The sequence below is a fragment of the Culex pipiens genome, chromosome 2 (assembly GCF_016801865.2).
Source record: "Culex pipiens pallens isolate TS chromosome 2, TS_CPP_V2, whole genome shotgun sequence".
NCBI lineage: Eukaryota > Metazoa > Arthropoda > Insecta > Diptera > Culicidae > Culex > Culex pipiens.
In genome coordinates, this window is record NC_068938.1 from 216,708,199 (window position 1) to 216,725,890 (window position 17,692).

General features: G+C 39.3%; 2 protein-coding genes across 3 annotated transcripts; both read right to left on the reverse strand.

The window, feature by feature from the left end:
* Positions 1-728: 728 nt before the first annotated feature.
* LOC120425103 (uncharacterized) lies at positions 729-10,392 on the reverse strand. The gene is made up of 3 exons (XM_039589498.2): positions 10,236-10,392; positions 5,187-6,013; positions 729-5,126 (listed from the first exon to the last, which is right to left on the reverse strand). Exons 2-3 carry the CDS (start codon positions 5,988-5,990, stop codon positions 3,915-3,917), a joined length of 2,016 nt encoding a protein of 671 aa, XP_039445432.1. The 5' UTR covers positions 5,991-6,013; positions 10,236-10,392; the 3' UTR covers positions 729-3,914.
* Positions 10,393-10,554: 162 nt separating this feature from the next.
* LOC120425098 (uncharacterized) lies at positions 10,555-13,836 on the reverse strand. 2 transcript variants are annotated; one of them, XM_039589493.2, is made up of 3 exons: positions 13,666-13,836; positions 13,534-13,602; positions 10,555-13,395 (listed from the first exon to the last, which is right to left on the reverse strand). In XM_039589493.2, exon 3 carries the CDS (start codon positions 13,372-13,374, stop codon positions 10,681-10,683), a length of 2,694 nt encoding a protein of 897 aa, XP_039445427.1. In that variant the 5' UTR covers positions 13,375-13,395; positions 13,534-13,602; positions 13,666-13,836; the 3' UTR covers positions 10,555-10,680. The 2 variants fall into 2 exon arrangements, with proteins under 2 accessions (XP_039445427.1, XP_039445426.1); XM_039589492.2 differs by having other exon boundaries at positions 13,528-13,602.
* Between the last annotated feature and the right edge of the window lie 3,856 nt (positions 13,837-17,692).

The following is a 17,692-nucleotide window of genomic DNA, read 5'->3' on the forward strand; positions in this document are numbered from 1 at the left end:
AGCTGCCCTGTTCCCACTGCAATAGGCGCATTTGACGACTTGGGTCGTGCAGTTACTGTTACTGTTCTCTTTTTCAATGTTAGTGGGAGGCATTTACACGGTATAAAAACGCATTTTTTCTGTTCGTAAAATTGTTTTTTTATTGATAGCGAGTTGAACAATTTTCGACCCAAAATTGCAGAATTTCGATGGAATTTTTAATTTAAATATTTAGGGGAAATCTACCCATTTTAATCCTAATAAGCGGTCGTGTTTGAATGATACTGGATAATCTAGAGTCTCCCTTGAATTTTACTAAAACCAAGTACACCAACGAGTAGAGCAAGTTTTTGTGAACATTTCTGTTTATTTTCACTTTCACTAAAAGTTATTCTATTTCTTTACCAAGCATTTAACAAAAAAAAAATTCCCAAGGGTATTCTAATCGAGGCGAATGCATTGGGCCACGCCCATTTTTCTAATATCGGCTTAGTTCTTTTTTCTTCCAACACTCTGTCGAGTGTTGCCATTTGCGCTGACAGTTCAAACGAACACTCACGAAAAGTGGCATTCATAGGGAAAGTTTCCTGGCATCGCTGGCTGTGCTGCTGGAGGTGTTGACGGCCAGCCTTTGTTCTTTTTTGCCTTCGTCTCTCGCTCGGTTTTCTTCAGCCTTCGAGTGGAATGCAAAGTGAAAATTGAAACGTCAAACGACTTGGCGCGTTTGTTTTTTTGATGGCGCTTGCTAATTTATTACATTTTTCGGGATTATTCTTCAAGTGAGTGCCTTACTAATGATCAAAAGAACATGTTGCCGGTAGTTGGAAGCAATTTCATATCTTAAGCGCCGTGAAAAAGTAAGCGAAAGTGAAAAGTTAATTTTGGCGATATTCATTGAGGGATTCTCGTGTGTGTCACTGTGTGTGCCAACAAAATGATGAGAAGTGGTCTCGCAAAATACAAATTATGATCAAAAGTGCATTAAATGTGATCTTTTTGGCCAGTAAGTGGCATACATTTGCGTGCTTACTCGAGGCGGTGCTGTTGCTGGTAAGTTTATAGCCCAAATAGTATTTTTGGAGCTTTAATCGAGCATCAAACTCTCCATATGACGAAGATATGTGTTTGATTGGAAAGGGTAGATTTCCCCTATTCTCGTTTTTATTTGCCTGATCATTTTAATTTTAAATTAAATTGAAGTGCATTTTTTCTTCGGATCACAGGGGTTATTATGATTTCGGGCGAAATAATATCCATCACTTCTTTTGCTATTCATTTTGATTTTTATTTATCATTCCTAAAACAGTTCCAGATCTTCAAACATTCAATAAATTATTATCATTTTCTGCCGTTCAACGCACAATTCACCGATGTAAGTTTGACGATTTCGACATTTCTAAAAAAAATCGTCCCAGCCTTCAAAGCATAATAATTATCAAACCAAGTATTTACTCTTGTGGAATCATCATTTTTATGAGAACGGCTGTTTATAACATAAAATAAATATGGTTAACATCGTAATAAATAGTTAAAAATTATTCAAGTAATGATTTAAAGCTACTTGTAATATGAATCTGTAAGGAGAGCGTTCCATTTTATATAGAATTCTTAACTTTGAGGTTTTCAAAATTAAATTAGGTAGTTTTCTAGAATTTGTCATTTTTGTGGGTCTGAGTTTTGAGAAGGAATTTTCAGATCGATTTGGTGTCGATTGAATCTCGATGGATAAATGTGCGACTCGTGTAGTTTATGCAACAAGTTGCAAAAAGAGGATTTTTTCAGCACGAGTCGTACATTTATCCAACGAGGTTCACCGAGTTGGATAAATACGACGAGTGCTGAAAAAATCAAGTTTTGCAACGATTTCCATACAACATTTTTTGCAACTTCGAAAAACACCCATTGAGTGAAATTTTAAGTCGAATTTTCATGTATTTTGTCAATAAATCGTTTAAATAAAAAAAAAATTAAAAGTGTTACTTTTCGAAACAAGTGCTGAAAAGTTCAACTTTTCAGCACCCATTTCAGTGCTTTGAACTTTTCAGCATTTATTTTGAAAAGTGTTGCTATTCGATTCTGTTATTTTTGGTACAGAAAAGTAGGCTATTTCGTCGTTCAAGAATGACAGGAAAAGTAAGTAGTTTCACGACGGAATTGCAAAAACTACTATTTCGGTGCAAATTTGGTTCAATTCTGTTAAAATACTTAATTAAGGTAAAGCACCAATACAAAACAAATCGTGAAGCTAAAACTATCTTATTTTCATTTTTTATCTTTGAAATTCGAAACAATTGTTCCCGAGATATCGATATCGTGAGTACTACCCGTTTTCACAAATTTTAAACTTTAAGAGGTTAGTTCGAGGCAGTCCGATCAATATAGTCTAAATAAGAAATTGTTTGAAATTTTCTATGCTTTTAAGAAATATGTTTTGCAAGAATGCTTTTCTTTTATTTTTTATTTTTTAATTGCAAACAATCGCATAAAATAACCATAGAATGCCTATTACTTGAAAACGGCGTACTTCATCTGAATGAATGTAAAGTAGTTTTCGATTGAAAAATTTGATTTTGCATCTAAAAAAGTTTTCGAAATAAAGTACTTGTTCGGTAACTGGACTGAAAACATAGCCCAGTCACCGAATGCTGCTCACTAACTGGGCTGAACGAAAAACAACGAGGGGACCACCGATGCATAATATTTTCATGATGGAATATAAAAATAAAAGTTACTCAAATTTATTTACAATGATTTGTTTTCATATTTCTTTAATTGTGACTTGAAATTAAATAATAGTTGGTTAAAAGTTTTTTTCTGTATCGAGCATGAGTTTTTGCATCCATTAACCCCTCGGTCGTTTTGATTTGTTTTTGTTTTTTGACGTTTGTCTGCTCGAGCGCCCCGGTAAAAAGAAGCCCAGTTACCGAAAAACTACTGTATCTTTGCTTAAAAAAAAATCGGGTACAAGATTTTGACCGTCTCAAGCGCAAAAGATGTCTTCTAAAACATATAAAAAAGTCGAAAATCAAATAATATTGTATTGTGGGAATTTAACCTTCAGTAATAAAAAGTGAAATAATTTGAAACAATTTCCGTTGGACTGTTTTTCATAGAATATTTATTTGCCAAAGACACCATATTGATCCAAAAATTCCTTCTCAAGATACAGATTTTCGAATATTCCATTCCATTTGAATGACCATGCAGTTAACTTGTATGAAAAAACTAATGATGTAATATAGTTTCATTTGGCTTCTTTTGGATGACTTGTTCAGGCCGTTCTCTTATTATTTTACTCGTGAAAGTTAAACTTTCTCTAGGAAAAACTACATTTTAAGAATAGGGAGAAACATGTATTTCCACCGGGTTCCTAACGTTCTTTTCAAAATAAATTATTGATGTTTTTGTAATTTTTTAAAACCTGAAAAGGAACCTGTTTTTTCACTAAAGAACTTCTTAAAAAAAACCTCACCCTTTTGTCCATTCGACCATATATCTTTCGACCTTTTGTCCAAGCGATCTAATGTCTTTCGACCTTTTGTCATAGTATTGGCATATTAACACTTCAACTTATTTTATACAGCTGCTAAACAATGATTTAACCCAATAACATAGAAAAAATATATTTTATTGCACCTTTAAATACTTGAATTTAGCTGATAATTAGGCCAATTCAAGTTTTATTTTAAGTTTTTGTCTCCCTCCCCCCTGTTGCGACGGATTTACGCGGAGTCTCATCGAAACATCCACAAAAAAGCAGAGTGACGTCTTAAAAAGACTTCTGGACCATACTATACTTTAATCATGGATTGCCTCTAATCATGGACGTATGTTTTAGACATCGCTGAAAATTTGCTCGTGCTCGTGGAATTCAGTTTCGACCGTCAGATCGAACTTGAATTTGAACTCGTGGTGTGTCAAACCCCCTGCTAATTTCAGCGGGTAGCTCGAACCGGACACTTAAGTGATGCCCACCCGCCGTGCTTGTCCAGCGCGATTCGATTCATCAGTTTGGGATCGACTTCGAACAGCGATTCTACTTCTACGGTGCCTCGCGAAATTTTGAAGTCAGTTATGTGAAGCGATTGCTCGGTACAAAGATCGTCGATTGAAAGGAGGAAGCGAGCCTTTGACAGCATGTCCTGGCTGTTGTTAGCTCCTTCGGAGATCCACTTGAAGAGTTGGTCTTCCTGGATGTTGGCGCGATCTCGGAGCGTGTTTAATTGATCGGCCTCGCGAGGATTCATCTCTGCGAGGGCTTTGATCAGGGGGATCGCGTTTTCTTTATTATCTGTTACAAATGTTTTAAAAGCTGATCCGATTGTGAAACGGTGTCCTTTCCCCAGGACAATGCTTGAGTCGATTAGACATGGGGTGTCATTTAGAATGGGAAGCAATACGTCGAAGAATTGTATGAATTGGTTGATGGCGAGTTCAAGGTGCATTATTTCACCGCCTAAACTATCTACGTAATTGCAGACGACTTTCAAAATCGACTCGTCATCAAAGTGATTTCTCATCAGAAAGAAGGTGTCTTTCAAAATTGGTAAAATGCCCCAAAGCATGTGAAGAAGGCTGGCAATCATGGTCAATTCAATGCGGAAAAGATGAGATATTCTGTACTCGAACTCATTGAATCGTATTATTGTAAACGCTTCGTTCACCTTTACTGTGAACTCGCTCCTCAAAAGCACCCGAACGATCTCCATTCCTTTTTCCAGATATGATTCGTTCAACTCCATAAACTCTCGTACATTTGAATAATATGTCTTTGAAGAAGTAAGTGAAGGCCAAACTTTGTCTTTAAAGTACATACTAATTTGCCTGAGCCGAACCATACGAATGAGCCGTTCTGCGTTGTGAAAACTAATCACCTTTCGAAAGCAAAAGCAAATCGAGCACGCCAGAGCCAGTCTTTCGTGCATTGTAAGGCGCCTCCATTCAACGACATTAAACACTACGAGATCCACCATGCTGAGCTTTTCCGTCCCCGCCGAAATTCCCTTCAAAACCATCGTTAGCTGGCCGAAAATGTCGACCGTTGTATCGGCCGTGCTCAGGGCTGTGGCGGTAGCCGATGCTCCAAGCGTAACGGCACTGACCGCATTCACCGTAAACATCAACCAGTTGTTCAGCGCTGTAATGTCCTGAAAAAACAAATTTGAAAGTTTATTGCATTGGACTCGGATCAAAGATGCCAAACTAACCGTAAAAGGGTTCACCGACTTTCCGTGCAAGCCCGAGTCCACCAAATGTGCGATGCTGCGACTTCCGGAGTACACCGCAGATCCCACTCCTACCGCTATAAACGGTATGGCCAACCCTCCGGACGCGAAAATGGCTCCAACCGACCCAACGATTCCAACCGCCCCAAGCACCAAATCCGTCATCTTGAACACTCTATTCTTCAAACCGACATTTCTGCAATCGATTTCAATTTCCCCAGACGCATCAAACGAATGCTCACCGTCCCGGGGAAAGCACAGGATCGAAAACGGCAGCTGGCACGTGTCCAGAAAATGCTCCAAACTCTTGTAAACCCGGGCAGTCATGTCCACATACTCGCATTTGGAGGTTTTGTAAATCTTTATCAACAGCGTCTCATACACACTGTCCAAATTCTCATAATCCACCACCACCGACAGTGGAATCAGCGAAAAGCAGTACGGACTCTCGCGATCCTTCCGTTTGATCTTGCGAACCACCCTCCGGATCCCTTTCGCGACTTTTTCCTCCACAAAGCACATGTCGCCATGCGCAAGCAGCTGCTCGACCTCCTCGTCCTCTTTGAACGTTCGCTGCGGTGCATTCAGCGCGTATCCGAGCAGGTTGACGACCTTGTCCGCACTGCTGATCGTGAAAATGTTGTCCAGCATCTTCAGCTGCTTTTTGTCGCTCAGGTCGACTTGTTGGCCGCGCAGGAACCACTGCAGTTGGCGCACTTTTACGTACGCGTAACATTCGCTGGCTTGGAACTTTTCGATGCGTTCGGCCAGATTGAGCGGGTCCATTTTGGTATTGTGAAGGTTGGTTTCTGCAATGTATAAAAAAAGTTATTCATCATAATGAAGGTTGACTAGAATCCAGAAAAAAAAACCTAATCTCTAGAAAAAAAAATCTCTTTTGAAAAACTAAATAATGACGACTCACATTCCAAATAATGTCTAGTTTCCCGAGATTATTATTGCAATTTGATTATTACCTCAATTTTAAGATTTTTTTTTTTCAAATGCTTATTACATTACACAATTTGTTTTATAAAAGAAAAATAAGTTTTTCTTCGTATTGTTTCGCTGACCATGTTTTGTGCGTTGTGCCGAAATTTTGTTGTCAAAGTCCCAAGCTATAAGGTCAATGCAAATTATATTTGATGCTTTTTCTCCTCCCCTTTTCAAAATTTCAAAAAAAAAATTCAGGTGGCATAAAAAATATATTTTAATTTAAAAAAAACCTAATAAAATCGATTGTAAACTTCAGTACTCGGAAACAGGGCTGTAGCATATTTATAAATTAGGCAAACGTCAAAACACCATAAAAACAGGATATATAAGGTAAATAAAGTTAGGCGGGTTTTCTAGCATTCAAAAAAAAAAAAAGCACAAAAAACGAATTTTTAATGAAGATTTTTAAGAAAAGTGAAAAATGGGCCAAATTCTGGGCAAATTTAACCGGATTTTTTTTTTGTAGAGTTGTTTAGAATGCCAAACTGAACCGAAAACGCTTTTAAAACGAACATATTTTACCAAAAAAATTATTAAATTTCCGGTGAAATGCCCGAAAAAAAGGTCAAATTTTCACTTTGCTGATAGTTTCCATATAAAATCCGGTTTTCGTGCTAACTATTTTTGAACAGCTGGAGAACCCGCCTTACCCTTCCCTAATCTATGTACCTTGAAAAATCCAAAGTGATCGAGGGGTTCGTGGATGCAAAAAAATTGTAACAATTGAAATTAATTTTTTTTATTTAATATTTTTTCAAATTAAAAAAAATCGTTTGGTCGGAAATATTAGACAACTTCAGTTGTCCATTTTAATTTGTGTTTGCATTGACGGCATTTTTCGATCATAACAGTTAGCCAGCAGCTTGCTCTGAGCCCAATTGGGTCCTTGAGCCCTATGTTAATTTTAATGTACAACGGTAAAAAACACGATTAAAAACCATTTCTGATCACTTCTTTTAATTTTTATGCCAAAAAAAAAAAACTAACTGGACAACATTTTTTCGATGGATCAACTATGGGCCCCTTGGAACGAGCTGTCAAGTAGGACCTTTTCTGTCAAGAAGGGCCGAGACATATTTTTTTTAATTTAATTGAAAATCAATTTTAAATCCTTTACGGTCGTACAAAGGGTCATTCTGTTCAGAAAAATAAGCTTTACCGTTGTGAACAAAAAAATCACATATTTTAGCTTAATTTTATGACCCAATTACCGACAAGGACTGTTCTTTTGTTTACCATACTGTTATCAGGGGTGACATTGGGTTTAAGGGGGGGGGGGGGAGATTGGGTCATACAAATTTCATCATTTTGTATGACCCAATCTCACCCTCCAGCCCCAATGTCACCCCTGATGATGGTATTTGAAAACTTGGTTTGAAATTTGAAATCTAGTATCCTTGAGGAACAAAATCTCAAAATATTTTTTTCACGCGCAGGGTTGACCACTCGGAAATTTTTAGTATTTTTTTTTTCAAAATGTCGGGAAAAGTCTTTAAGTTTGTCATATTTTTTTTACAATTTTCAATTTGTATAATTCAGTTGCATTAAATTCGTTTTGAGTGTGTATGAAAAGGGCGAGTTTGTTTGTTTGTTTATCGTAGTCTAATACCTTCTTAAAAGTTCACATCTGTGTTTGTAAAGCGCTGGATGATTATGATGACATGCTTATGACGAAGATTTTTATAATAATTAATTTATTTTTCACAGAGTTTATCAATTTAAAAAGGTACTAGTAAACATTAAACTATAACAGTGCTGTTGAAACCCCTATTTGAAAATACAGCTTTAGTCAACAGCTTACAGTTAGTCTGTTTCATTTTGTTACATTGCTATTTGCAGTTGTCTACATTGAGTCTATAGATATTTTTTTTGCGTTAAATATGTAAACTGTTAAAATAAATTTATTAGGCAATGTTAATATTTTTCCAAACTTTTGAAATTGGTTCAAGAAATTTCAAATTCAGGATATTTCAAAAAAAGTTAAAAATTTTGCATGAAATTGGATTTTTCATTGAAATACAATTGAAACATTAATATACTGATTCACCATAAATCAGTATTGATTTTTTAGAATTCAATATACAACTTCACAAAAACTTAAAGGGGATTTAATAAATATATTAAAACGCAATTTCCAAAATATTTCGATTTTTTGAATGATCTTCTAAAATTATTTTTGTTTTCTAAAAAACAAAAAACAAAAAACCGAGTGTTTAGGTTTTGTGAATCATATTGATTAGTTTTTTTTTTTCTAAATAAGATCATAGCGGAATTAAAAGGAACAACTCTAGAGCTTTTTTTTGTTCAAAAATTTCATTTTATTATTTTTGGGTGTTTTTGAAACCACCGAACAAAATGCAAGAAAAAAAACGAAAGTTTTGTTTATTGAACTTTTTAAAAGTATAACTCCAGAACTTGTCTCTTTGCACTAACTATTTTCAATGGTTAGATTTTTTATACGTTATCAATAGTCAACATTGACTTATTATATTCTTTGGGTAAAATGTGCCTGTTATTTGAGGTTCTGAAAAATCGTTAATTCGGAAATGGGAATTGAGTAGCCACCCTGATACTAGCCATGAGTGTCAAAATTGCCTCTGGCTAAATTTCTCTGATCGGAACTTCATTTCATATGAAGAGTGTCACGATGATTTTGAGGGGTTTTGTAGAATAGTTAGAATAGTAAAAAGTTGATAAATTTAAAGCTGCACAAGCTGGCTCTGATTCAAACCGCATGGTCAATTTTTTTTTTGGAAATCTAGCCATCGTTCTCTATTCGTTGATAATCGGATAGGTACACAAAAAAGGTGAGCGGAACCGATTAAATCACCAAACCACAATTTATTTACATAACAAATTCACAATTTACGCCATATTCCATACATTTTTACATTTATTTTTTACAAATTTCAACGCAATGCATAATTTAGACTACAGTCGACTCTCTGGTTGTCAATATCCAAGGGACCGTCGAGGAAGAGAATCATCAGTTTACAGAACGATGCAAAATGAAGACTCGATTGAAAATATGTTTTTCTTGTTACCCAGCTATGGGAGAGAATCATGGCAACGTCCAGCAAACAAAAACAAACTAATGTCAAACATCCTTCAAAGCTTCGTTTCGCAAAGAAAAATGTCTATGCAAGCCATGAGATGGTGAAAATATTGACAACCAAAAGAGATTTTTAAAGCAAACAGAATCCAAGGGACCGTCGAGGAAGAGATCCTTCAAGCAAGAGAAAATATCGAGGAATAAAGACAATCGAAGTATGCAGTTTGAAGGGACTGAAGAATTCATCGATAGATGGAGCAATATTGATATCGAGAAGATCGACAGCCAGAGAGTGCGGAACCGATTAAATTCACCAAACCACAATTTATTAACACAACAAATTCACAATTTGACACAATTTACGCCATATTCCATACATTTTTACATTTATGTTTTTACAAATTTCAACGCAATGCATAGTTTATACTACTTTGTCTAAGGTTTTTAATTTTTGTTGTCACCCTACTGTACCTCGGCGCAACGTCCATCAGAGATTTAAACGTGATATCTTATCATGCATTTTGGTTGTTGAAAAAAAAAAATGAAGACAACAGTGTTGAAAAAAAATGAAGATACAGTTCATTTCTTGAAAAATCTGGATCTTCATTCGTGGAGCAGAAAAGAAACACACAAACCTGTCTGTCGTTGAGGTTTGATTCCGGATATCCGGATAATTAGCAGCACTTAATAAACAGTGAGGAAATGAACAAACAGATCATCTTGCTTTTTACTCATTCCAGTGAGTCAGCTCTGAGAAGAAATCAACTTTTTTTCCGAGCACCTTGATCTTTGATCTTTGCCGCACAATTTGTGCTCGAATGGATTTGTCTGGAAAGCTCTCTAAACTATTTTCAACGAAATAATTTTACGAATATCCAAAGTTGCAATTTTATTGCAAATCACTCCATTTTACAGCAAAAAAAAATCTGAATAATAAACGCAAATATTGCACCCTCCCACGTAAGTATTTGCTAATTACATACCTTTTGAAAGTGATCGGAAAGGAAGCGGAGCGCGCGCGTTCGTTTGCTGGCTGATAACACCGCTAGCTCAATACTGAACGATAAAACGCGAAGGTGGCGACGTTTAGCGACTCTGAGGTTGGTAGGCCTTCTTACCCGTTTTTTTTTTTGCTGAACTGATAAAAGAATTTTGTTTATTTTCTATAAAAGACACACTGGCCGAAAAAGGTGTAGGTATACCAACACACTCAAGTGGGAAGTACCCGGTAAGAAATTAGTGTAGTTGCTTGGTTGTAGGACCGAAGTTATGCGGAAATGGCTTGATGTTCGGGAAAGGGAATGAGCATTTAATAAAATATCATTTATTTATGTTCTATGCAACAATACAATTATAAGGCACTAACAAGATATCAACTGGTTTACTAGAAGCCACTCGCAGAATGCAACACACTTTTGCGCAAAACGTTCAATTCTCCAGCGTGAACTTCACGGTGTCAATGTAAGCACCTTCCCCGTGCACCACCCCCACCACAACCTTCAGGTCATCGTTGGCCAGGAATACCAACGATTTCAGCCCTTCCACCACGGTTCGCACCTCCTCCCGTTCGAAGCACTTGGTCGCGATGAAGCGGTTGTACTTGAGTATTTCCGAACCGAGCCGCAGCATAGGAATCTGGTCCAAGTGGAGGGCGGCATTTTCGACAGGTCCGAAGCGGAGCTTCTGGACGGCAGCCAGCTGTTTGACCTGCTCCAGCAGTTGCTCGTCGGGTTGGCCAAACTCCGCCGGGCAGTAACCCGCAAGGGAGAGCTCCTGGGCCCTCGTTTCGCACTGCTTGTAGCGGAACATTACGGAAGCGCAGTCCGCGAGGAAGGCGTCGTTTGCTCCGGATGCATCGAAGCCAGTTTCCTCCATGAACCGCTCTACGTTGTTGAGCGCAAACAGGACGTGGTACGCAAACTGGCGGAAGTTGGCGCTTTGCATTTGGGATGCGAAAAACACGACCGCTTCCACGAATGAGGAATATTGCTGCAGGGCCGCGTCCAAGGCGTCCAACTTCTCGAAGAATTTATCGCGTGGGTTCGGCTGGAGCATGGTTCCGTTGATCCAGACCTGCTTTAGGAAGTCGCGGTGGGAGCCCATGGCCGCGTCGAAGATTCGGTGAAACTTTGGATTAACGTAGAATCGGTGCTTTTCCGGGATGATTCGTTTTATGAGTTTAGGGTCGACTTCGATCAGCGATTCAACTTCGACAGTTGCTTGTGGGATGTTTAGGTTGGTGATGCGAAGCGATTGCTCGGTGCAAAGATCGTCGACTGTAAGTAGAGAGCGAACTTTGGAAAGCATTTCATCGCTTCTATTAGTTCCTTCGGTGATCCACTTGAAGATGAGTTCTTCCTGGGTTTCCGGACGGTCACGAAGTGCGTTGAGGCGGTTTACTTCGCGAGGATTCATCTCGACCAGGGCTTTCACCAGAGGGATCGCTTTGGTTACGCCACATTTCACGAAGGTCTTGAACGCCGAACTGACGGTGAAGCGATGTCCCGCTCCCACGATGAGTCCCATTTCGATTAGGACAGTGATGTCACTCCCAACGCGACGGAGGATCTCGCAAACCTGGATCAGGTCATTGATTACCATTCCGTAGTGCTCCACTTCACCACCACGGTCATCGGCATGCTTGGAGACCGTCGACAGGATTGTTTCATCGCCGAAATATTTTCTCATCAGAGAGAACGCATCTTTAAAGGTCAACGCAATCCCTTGGATCATGTACAGAAACTTACTCAACCTGACCTGTTCCATACGGAGTATGGTTTTAGTTTTGTACTCAAACCCGAAGAAACGGAACGTGGTGAACTCTTCGTCGACCGTCACGTCAAAATTGTTACGCAACAAGTCTCGAACCAGTCTCAGTCCTATTTCCAGGAACTGATCATTCGATTGGAACAGCTGACGCGTGTTCGTAACAAAGGTATCAATCGACGTGATGCTACCCACCACGCAACTCTTGAAGAAGTTGCAAATGCCGCTGATCTGGCATTCACGAATCAGCCGTTCGGCGTTAATGAAGCTGATCACCTCCCGGAAGCAGAAGCAAACGGAACATGCCAGGGAAATCTTCTCGTATAGTGACAACAGGTGCCAATTGTTGACGGCGTACACGACGGAATCTACGATTGTCAGGGCGTTCACGCCGGCCGTAAATCCCTTCAGAACTCGGCCTGCCATCACCAACCGGCTCAGTTGAGTGGCCGTTATCGTTTCAGCGTTGGTCGCTACCGCCGCAATTGTGGCCGTTGTTCCGAGAGATGCGAACGCAAACAGGTTGGCCGAAACCATCAACCAGTTGTTGCGCGCCTCAGCATCCTTCAACGGATTCAGCGACATTCCGTGCTGGTCCGAATCGACCAGCTTCACAATGCTCCGCCCCGTTGTGTACGCCGCCGAACCCATGGCAGCAGTCAAAAACGGAATGGCCAGTCCACCGGTGGCGAAGATGGTTCCAGCCGAACCGACAACTCCAACCACGCCCAGCACGATATCGGTCACGTTGAAAATCGAGTTCTTCAGCCCGACATTACTACACTCAATCTCGATGTCCCCGGTCGCGTCGAACGACACCTGGCCATCCCGAGGGTAGCACAGAATCGAGTACGGCAGCTTGTTCTTCTCCAGAAAGTGCTCAAAGCTGTCGTATATCCGGGCGGCCATGTCGACGTAATACAGCTTACAGTTATCACCATAACAAAACACCTTTATCAGCAACGTTTCGTAAACCTTGTCCGGCTTGTCGTAATCCGGCACCACCACCAGCGGAATCAACGAGAAGCTGTAACTCATCATCTTAGCGACCACCTTCCGAATCATCACGCTGGCCTTGTCCTCGATGAAGCACATCTCTCCGTTGGCCAGCAGTCGCTCGACCTCCTCGGGACTCTCGTCAAACTGAGCCAGCGGCTTGTTCAGCGCAAAACCAAGCAGGTTCACGACCTGATTCTCCGTCTCCACCTCGAACATCTTGTTCAGCCCTGCCAGCTGGTTCTTGTCGTCCAAGCTGACCGCCTGACCTCGGAGATACCATTGCTTGAGTCGGTTCCGTACCGTTTGGTAGCACTCGGTCGCTTTGAACTTCTCGATACGCGTAGCGCTTGGGGCCATTTTGTGAAAGTTTGCTGATCGCTGCAAAAAACGCAAAAGATTAGTCGTTGTGACCGTCTTATGAACTCGAAGAGCGACGATGTTTTATCGATACTTCGCAGCAATTTCTCAGAAAAAGATTAGCCGTATCAGCAAAATTTAAACAATACTCACGGATACCTGTTTAAACCAGGATGCATACGTAGACGTCGATTGAAATCAAGCAAAAAAAGCTGAGTTCAACACACTCTGAAAAAGTTCAAAACTCTAGATTATTCCAAATTTGCACCTTTAGAAGAGAGCACAACAAACCCCGTTTTGCATGCAACGTCGTCAGAAATACTGATGCAATAAGATCGCTCTGGGCTGGGATTTGGAACGAAGGTAGGCTTGTGCTTGTGTGGTGCACTACACATAAAATTGCACACGGGGAATCACCCGCGCGCGGATGGACTACTAAAACGAAGACAACAACAAACAACGTCAACCCAACCACCCACTCGCTGCGATGTGTGTTTTGACAGAAGCAGGTTTTGTTCGTGAATGACGGAACCGCGATGGAGGGATTAATATGTGAAAAGGGCCAATGATTTGAGTGTTTTGTTTATACATATTTTTCATTGAGTTTTTTTTATATTAGCTGGTTATTTTGAGTCGCTCGTAATTTTCATTTTTTTAATTAGTTTTTTTCTGTGATATTGTTTATGGTATTAAGTGTGTTTTTGTTCTGTTTAGCTTATTTTTGAAGCTTTTCTATTTTTACAAATTACTAAAGGGCACAAGCTAAAAAACATTTCTTCTCAAAAAGTAGTTCATTATTCCAAGTTCACCAGGTCTGCTTGTGACCTCATCACATCTTTCCTCAGTGGACGGTCCCAGATCGTTCGCTTTGGGAATTCAATGTCAGCAGCGTTGGACGTACCGGACGGAACGCCACAAGGATCTTGCCTCAGTGCGTTACTGTTCAGCCTATACATAAACAGTTTGCCAAGGAACCTGAAGTGCGAGTGGCAGCTGTACGCCGACGATCTGCAGGTTTATCTCTCTGGCCCCATCGCTGAGGTAGACCGAATCGTGCGCGACGTCAACGAGGATCTGGCGGCGATCGCCGATTGGGCCAGAGTCAACCAGCTTTTTCCGAACCCCAAAAAGACCCAGGCCATCGTGTTCAACAAAACCGGAACTGTAACACCCCAGGAGAACATCGTCTTCTGCGACTCGATCATCCCGCTTAGCAGCCAAGTGATAAACCTTGGGCTGCACATGGACTGCAATCTGACCTGGAAGGCACAAGTTAACGACGTCGTCAGGAAAGTTTATCACACGTTGAGAACCTTCCGAAGGTTCGGATCTGTGCTCTCCCTGCAGACACGACGTAAACTTGTACAAGCTGTTATTGTCCCATTCTTCACCTATTGCGACACCGTTTACTTTCCCGGATTGTCCGCCGCCCTACGCGAACAGCTGCACCGTGGCTTCAAGTCGGCACTGCGGTTTGTGCACAACCTCCGACGGCGGGACACAACAGTTGCACTGCGTAATTCAATCATGGGGCACGATCTACCAGACAATTACCAACTTCGAGTATGCTGCTTCATGAAAAAGGCGTTCGAGGGCACCCTGCCTGACTACATTATGCAGCATCTCCAGCGTGGACGGCAAGAGCGCACCGCCGGTTTCATCATCCCACGCCACACGACATCCAGCGGCAAGAGCGTCCTGGTGCACGGGGCATCTTGCTGGAACAGCCTACCAATGGCAATCAAACGAGAAGCTCGTTTCAACCCATTTAAGCGAGCAGTCATCACACACATGCAGAACTAGATCCAGATTAGATTAGATTTTAGTTTTTTTTTCTCACCCGTTCAGAGAATTGACAATTTCTTTGGCTCCAAATGTACAATCTCCTTAATCCCTTCCTTGCCCTGATACAAAGTGTAAACTAACAGGATATCGTTACCAAATAAATTACAATTACAATTACAATTACAATTAAAATTGAACATTCTATTTTGATGTTAATAAAATAAAGAAAAAAAAAAACGATAAAAACTTCAGACAATCAAACTTTTAATACACGAAACTTCACAAAAAAAATCAATAGAAACTCGAATAAGTGATTTCAAATGCAACGCTTAAAAAAATTACATGAGTTATTTAAATATTTTTGTGTTTTTAAATAATTTTACTTAGTTTACGTTGACTTCGAATATTCGAATCAGGGAATTTTTTTTTATCATTATCTTAAAAGCTTTCGTGTGTTGACCCCTAACTACTTTAAACTAAGTTAGAATTTTTAAACCCAATATGACGGTGATGCAATATTGAGAAAATGCACTTCGTAATTTAATCCAGGTTTTTAAGCGAAGATGGCGTTCGAATGGTGAACATCCGAAATGTCAAAATCGCGCAGTGGTACCAACATTAGAAAACAAATATGGCTGTCATGCCATGGCACACTTTTTTCGGAATGTTGGTACCACTGCGTAATTTTGACATTTCGGACGTTCACCATTCGAACGCCATCTTCGCTTAAAAACCTGGATAGGCAACGAACAATTGAAATTTGACTAAAATGCGGTGGTAGAACTCAAATTTGATGAAAAGAATAAAAAGAAAAATATATTTTTGTTCGTGATTAGATTATCTGAAGTCCTAGCAAACCTTCGATAAATCGAGTTTCGGATAGTTGACACTTCGGAAAATCCAGGCTTCAAATAATCTAATCTAGACAAAAGACTTTTTTGGTTTGCTTTTTGTCACAAGTAACGTTTTTTGAGTGCTAAACTGCCGTTCTACGCATAATTGTCCCATGTTCAATAAAGTGCAACTGAGAAAAACGCGATTGAAATTTTTTGACCGATTTTTGTGTTTCTACGCATAATTGTCCCGTGGGTTCCTATTCACCCCATGAGTCCCTAATCATCCCAGTTAGTGGTTTAGCACTCGTATTTGTAATCCTCTTGCTGTACAATAGGTAAACAAGACCAAATACTTCGTGAAACTGATAATTTCGTGAGAGAAAATACTTGGTGGGACAAATATGCGTAGAAGTACACCGATGGGACAAACAGACTTGGTGTTATTTTTGATGAGTTTCCGAACAAAGAACTAGATTTTATGTGTTTTTCGAAAAGTTAACGTCAAACTAAACCTAAAAATGACAAAAAGTCAGAATCGACCAAAAGTGACATGGGACAATTATGCGTAGAACGGCAGTAAATGGCCTGAATAACGATACCGTAATATGGGGTGACTTTGATAGGTTTGAGATTTTTCCGCAAAATAAAGAGTACAAACTAAATAAGTACGGAATGGTATGGAATCATACTGACTGACTTATCTTACTTATCCGGAGGCCTCGGTTTGGTTATTGAGCTTAAGTTTGACTCCTAAACTACTCTAAAGTGATTTACTGCCCATGATCGCATAAATGTCCCATATGCAAAAACAGCAAGCTGAGAAAAACGCAAGGTAAGTTTGTCCCACACATAAGGCTACGTGTTAAGTTTTGACGAAAAAACTGGATTTCCTCCCGATTTCTAGAACAAAGTACTGGATGTTATAGGCTCTTTAGAAAGAGCACACGATTTTGAACCAAACTGCATTAATAACTCAAAAGTGATGAAAATGCATATGGGACATTTATGCGATCATGGGCAGTTAAGAATTTTTAAATCCAAGATGGCGGTGATCAAATATTGAAAAAATGCCTATTTCAATTTTATAGGCAATCAACCATTCAAATTTGTCTAAAATGGAGTCGCAGAACTCGAATTTGATGTAAAAAGTAAGAAAATTATAAAAAATAGGAAAAAACATTTTTTGCTTGTGACTCGATTATCCGAAGTCCCATACAAACCTTCGGATAATCAGACTTCGGATAATCGAAACTTCGGATAATCGAGGCTTCGGAGAATCGAGTCTGGACTGTACCTCAAGAAAAACCAACTCAAAAATTTCGGTTCCTGAGAGAACTTCCCGTAAACCGAACTGAAATAAGTAGAACTGAAAATGCTGAATTTTAATTATTTTTTGAAATTGAATTAAATAAAAAAATGATCAGGTAATATGGAATCAGATTTTTAAAGAGATTAAAAAATCAAATAATTTTTACTTTTTTGGAATTTTTTTTAAAGAAATTTCAGAACACAATTTTACATGTGGATGCAAAAAAGGGTTGATTTTTAAAATAACCTATATAATTCCGGAGCTACTTTTGAAATTATAGTTTTTTCATGTATTAGGTCGTAATAAAAATTACAAACAGGAAGCTTTTGTTATTGATTTTGTGGAAAGTTCAAGAATAACATGAATATTAGTCATCTCTAAAACAAAT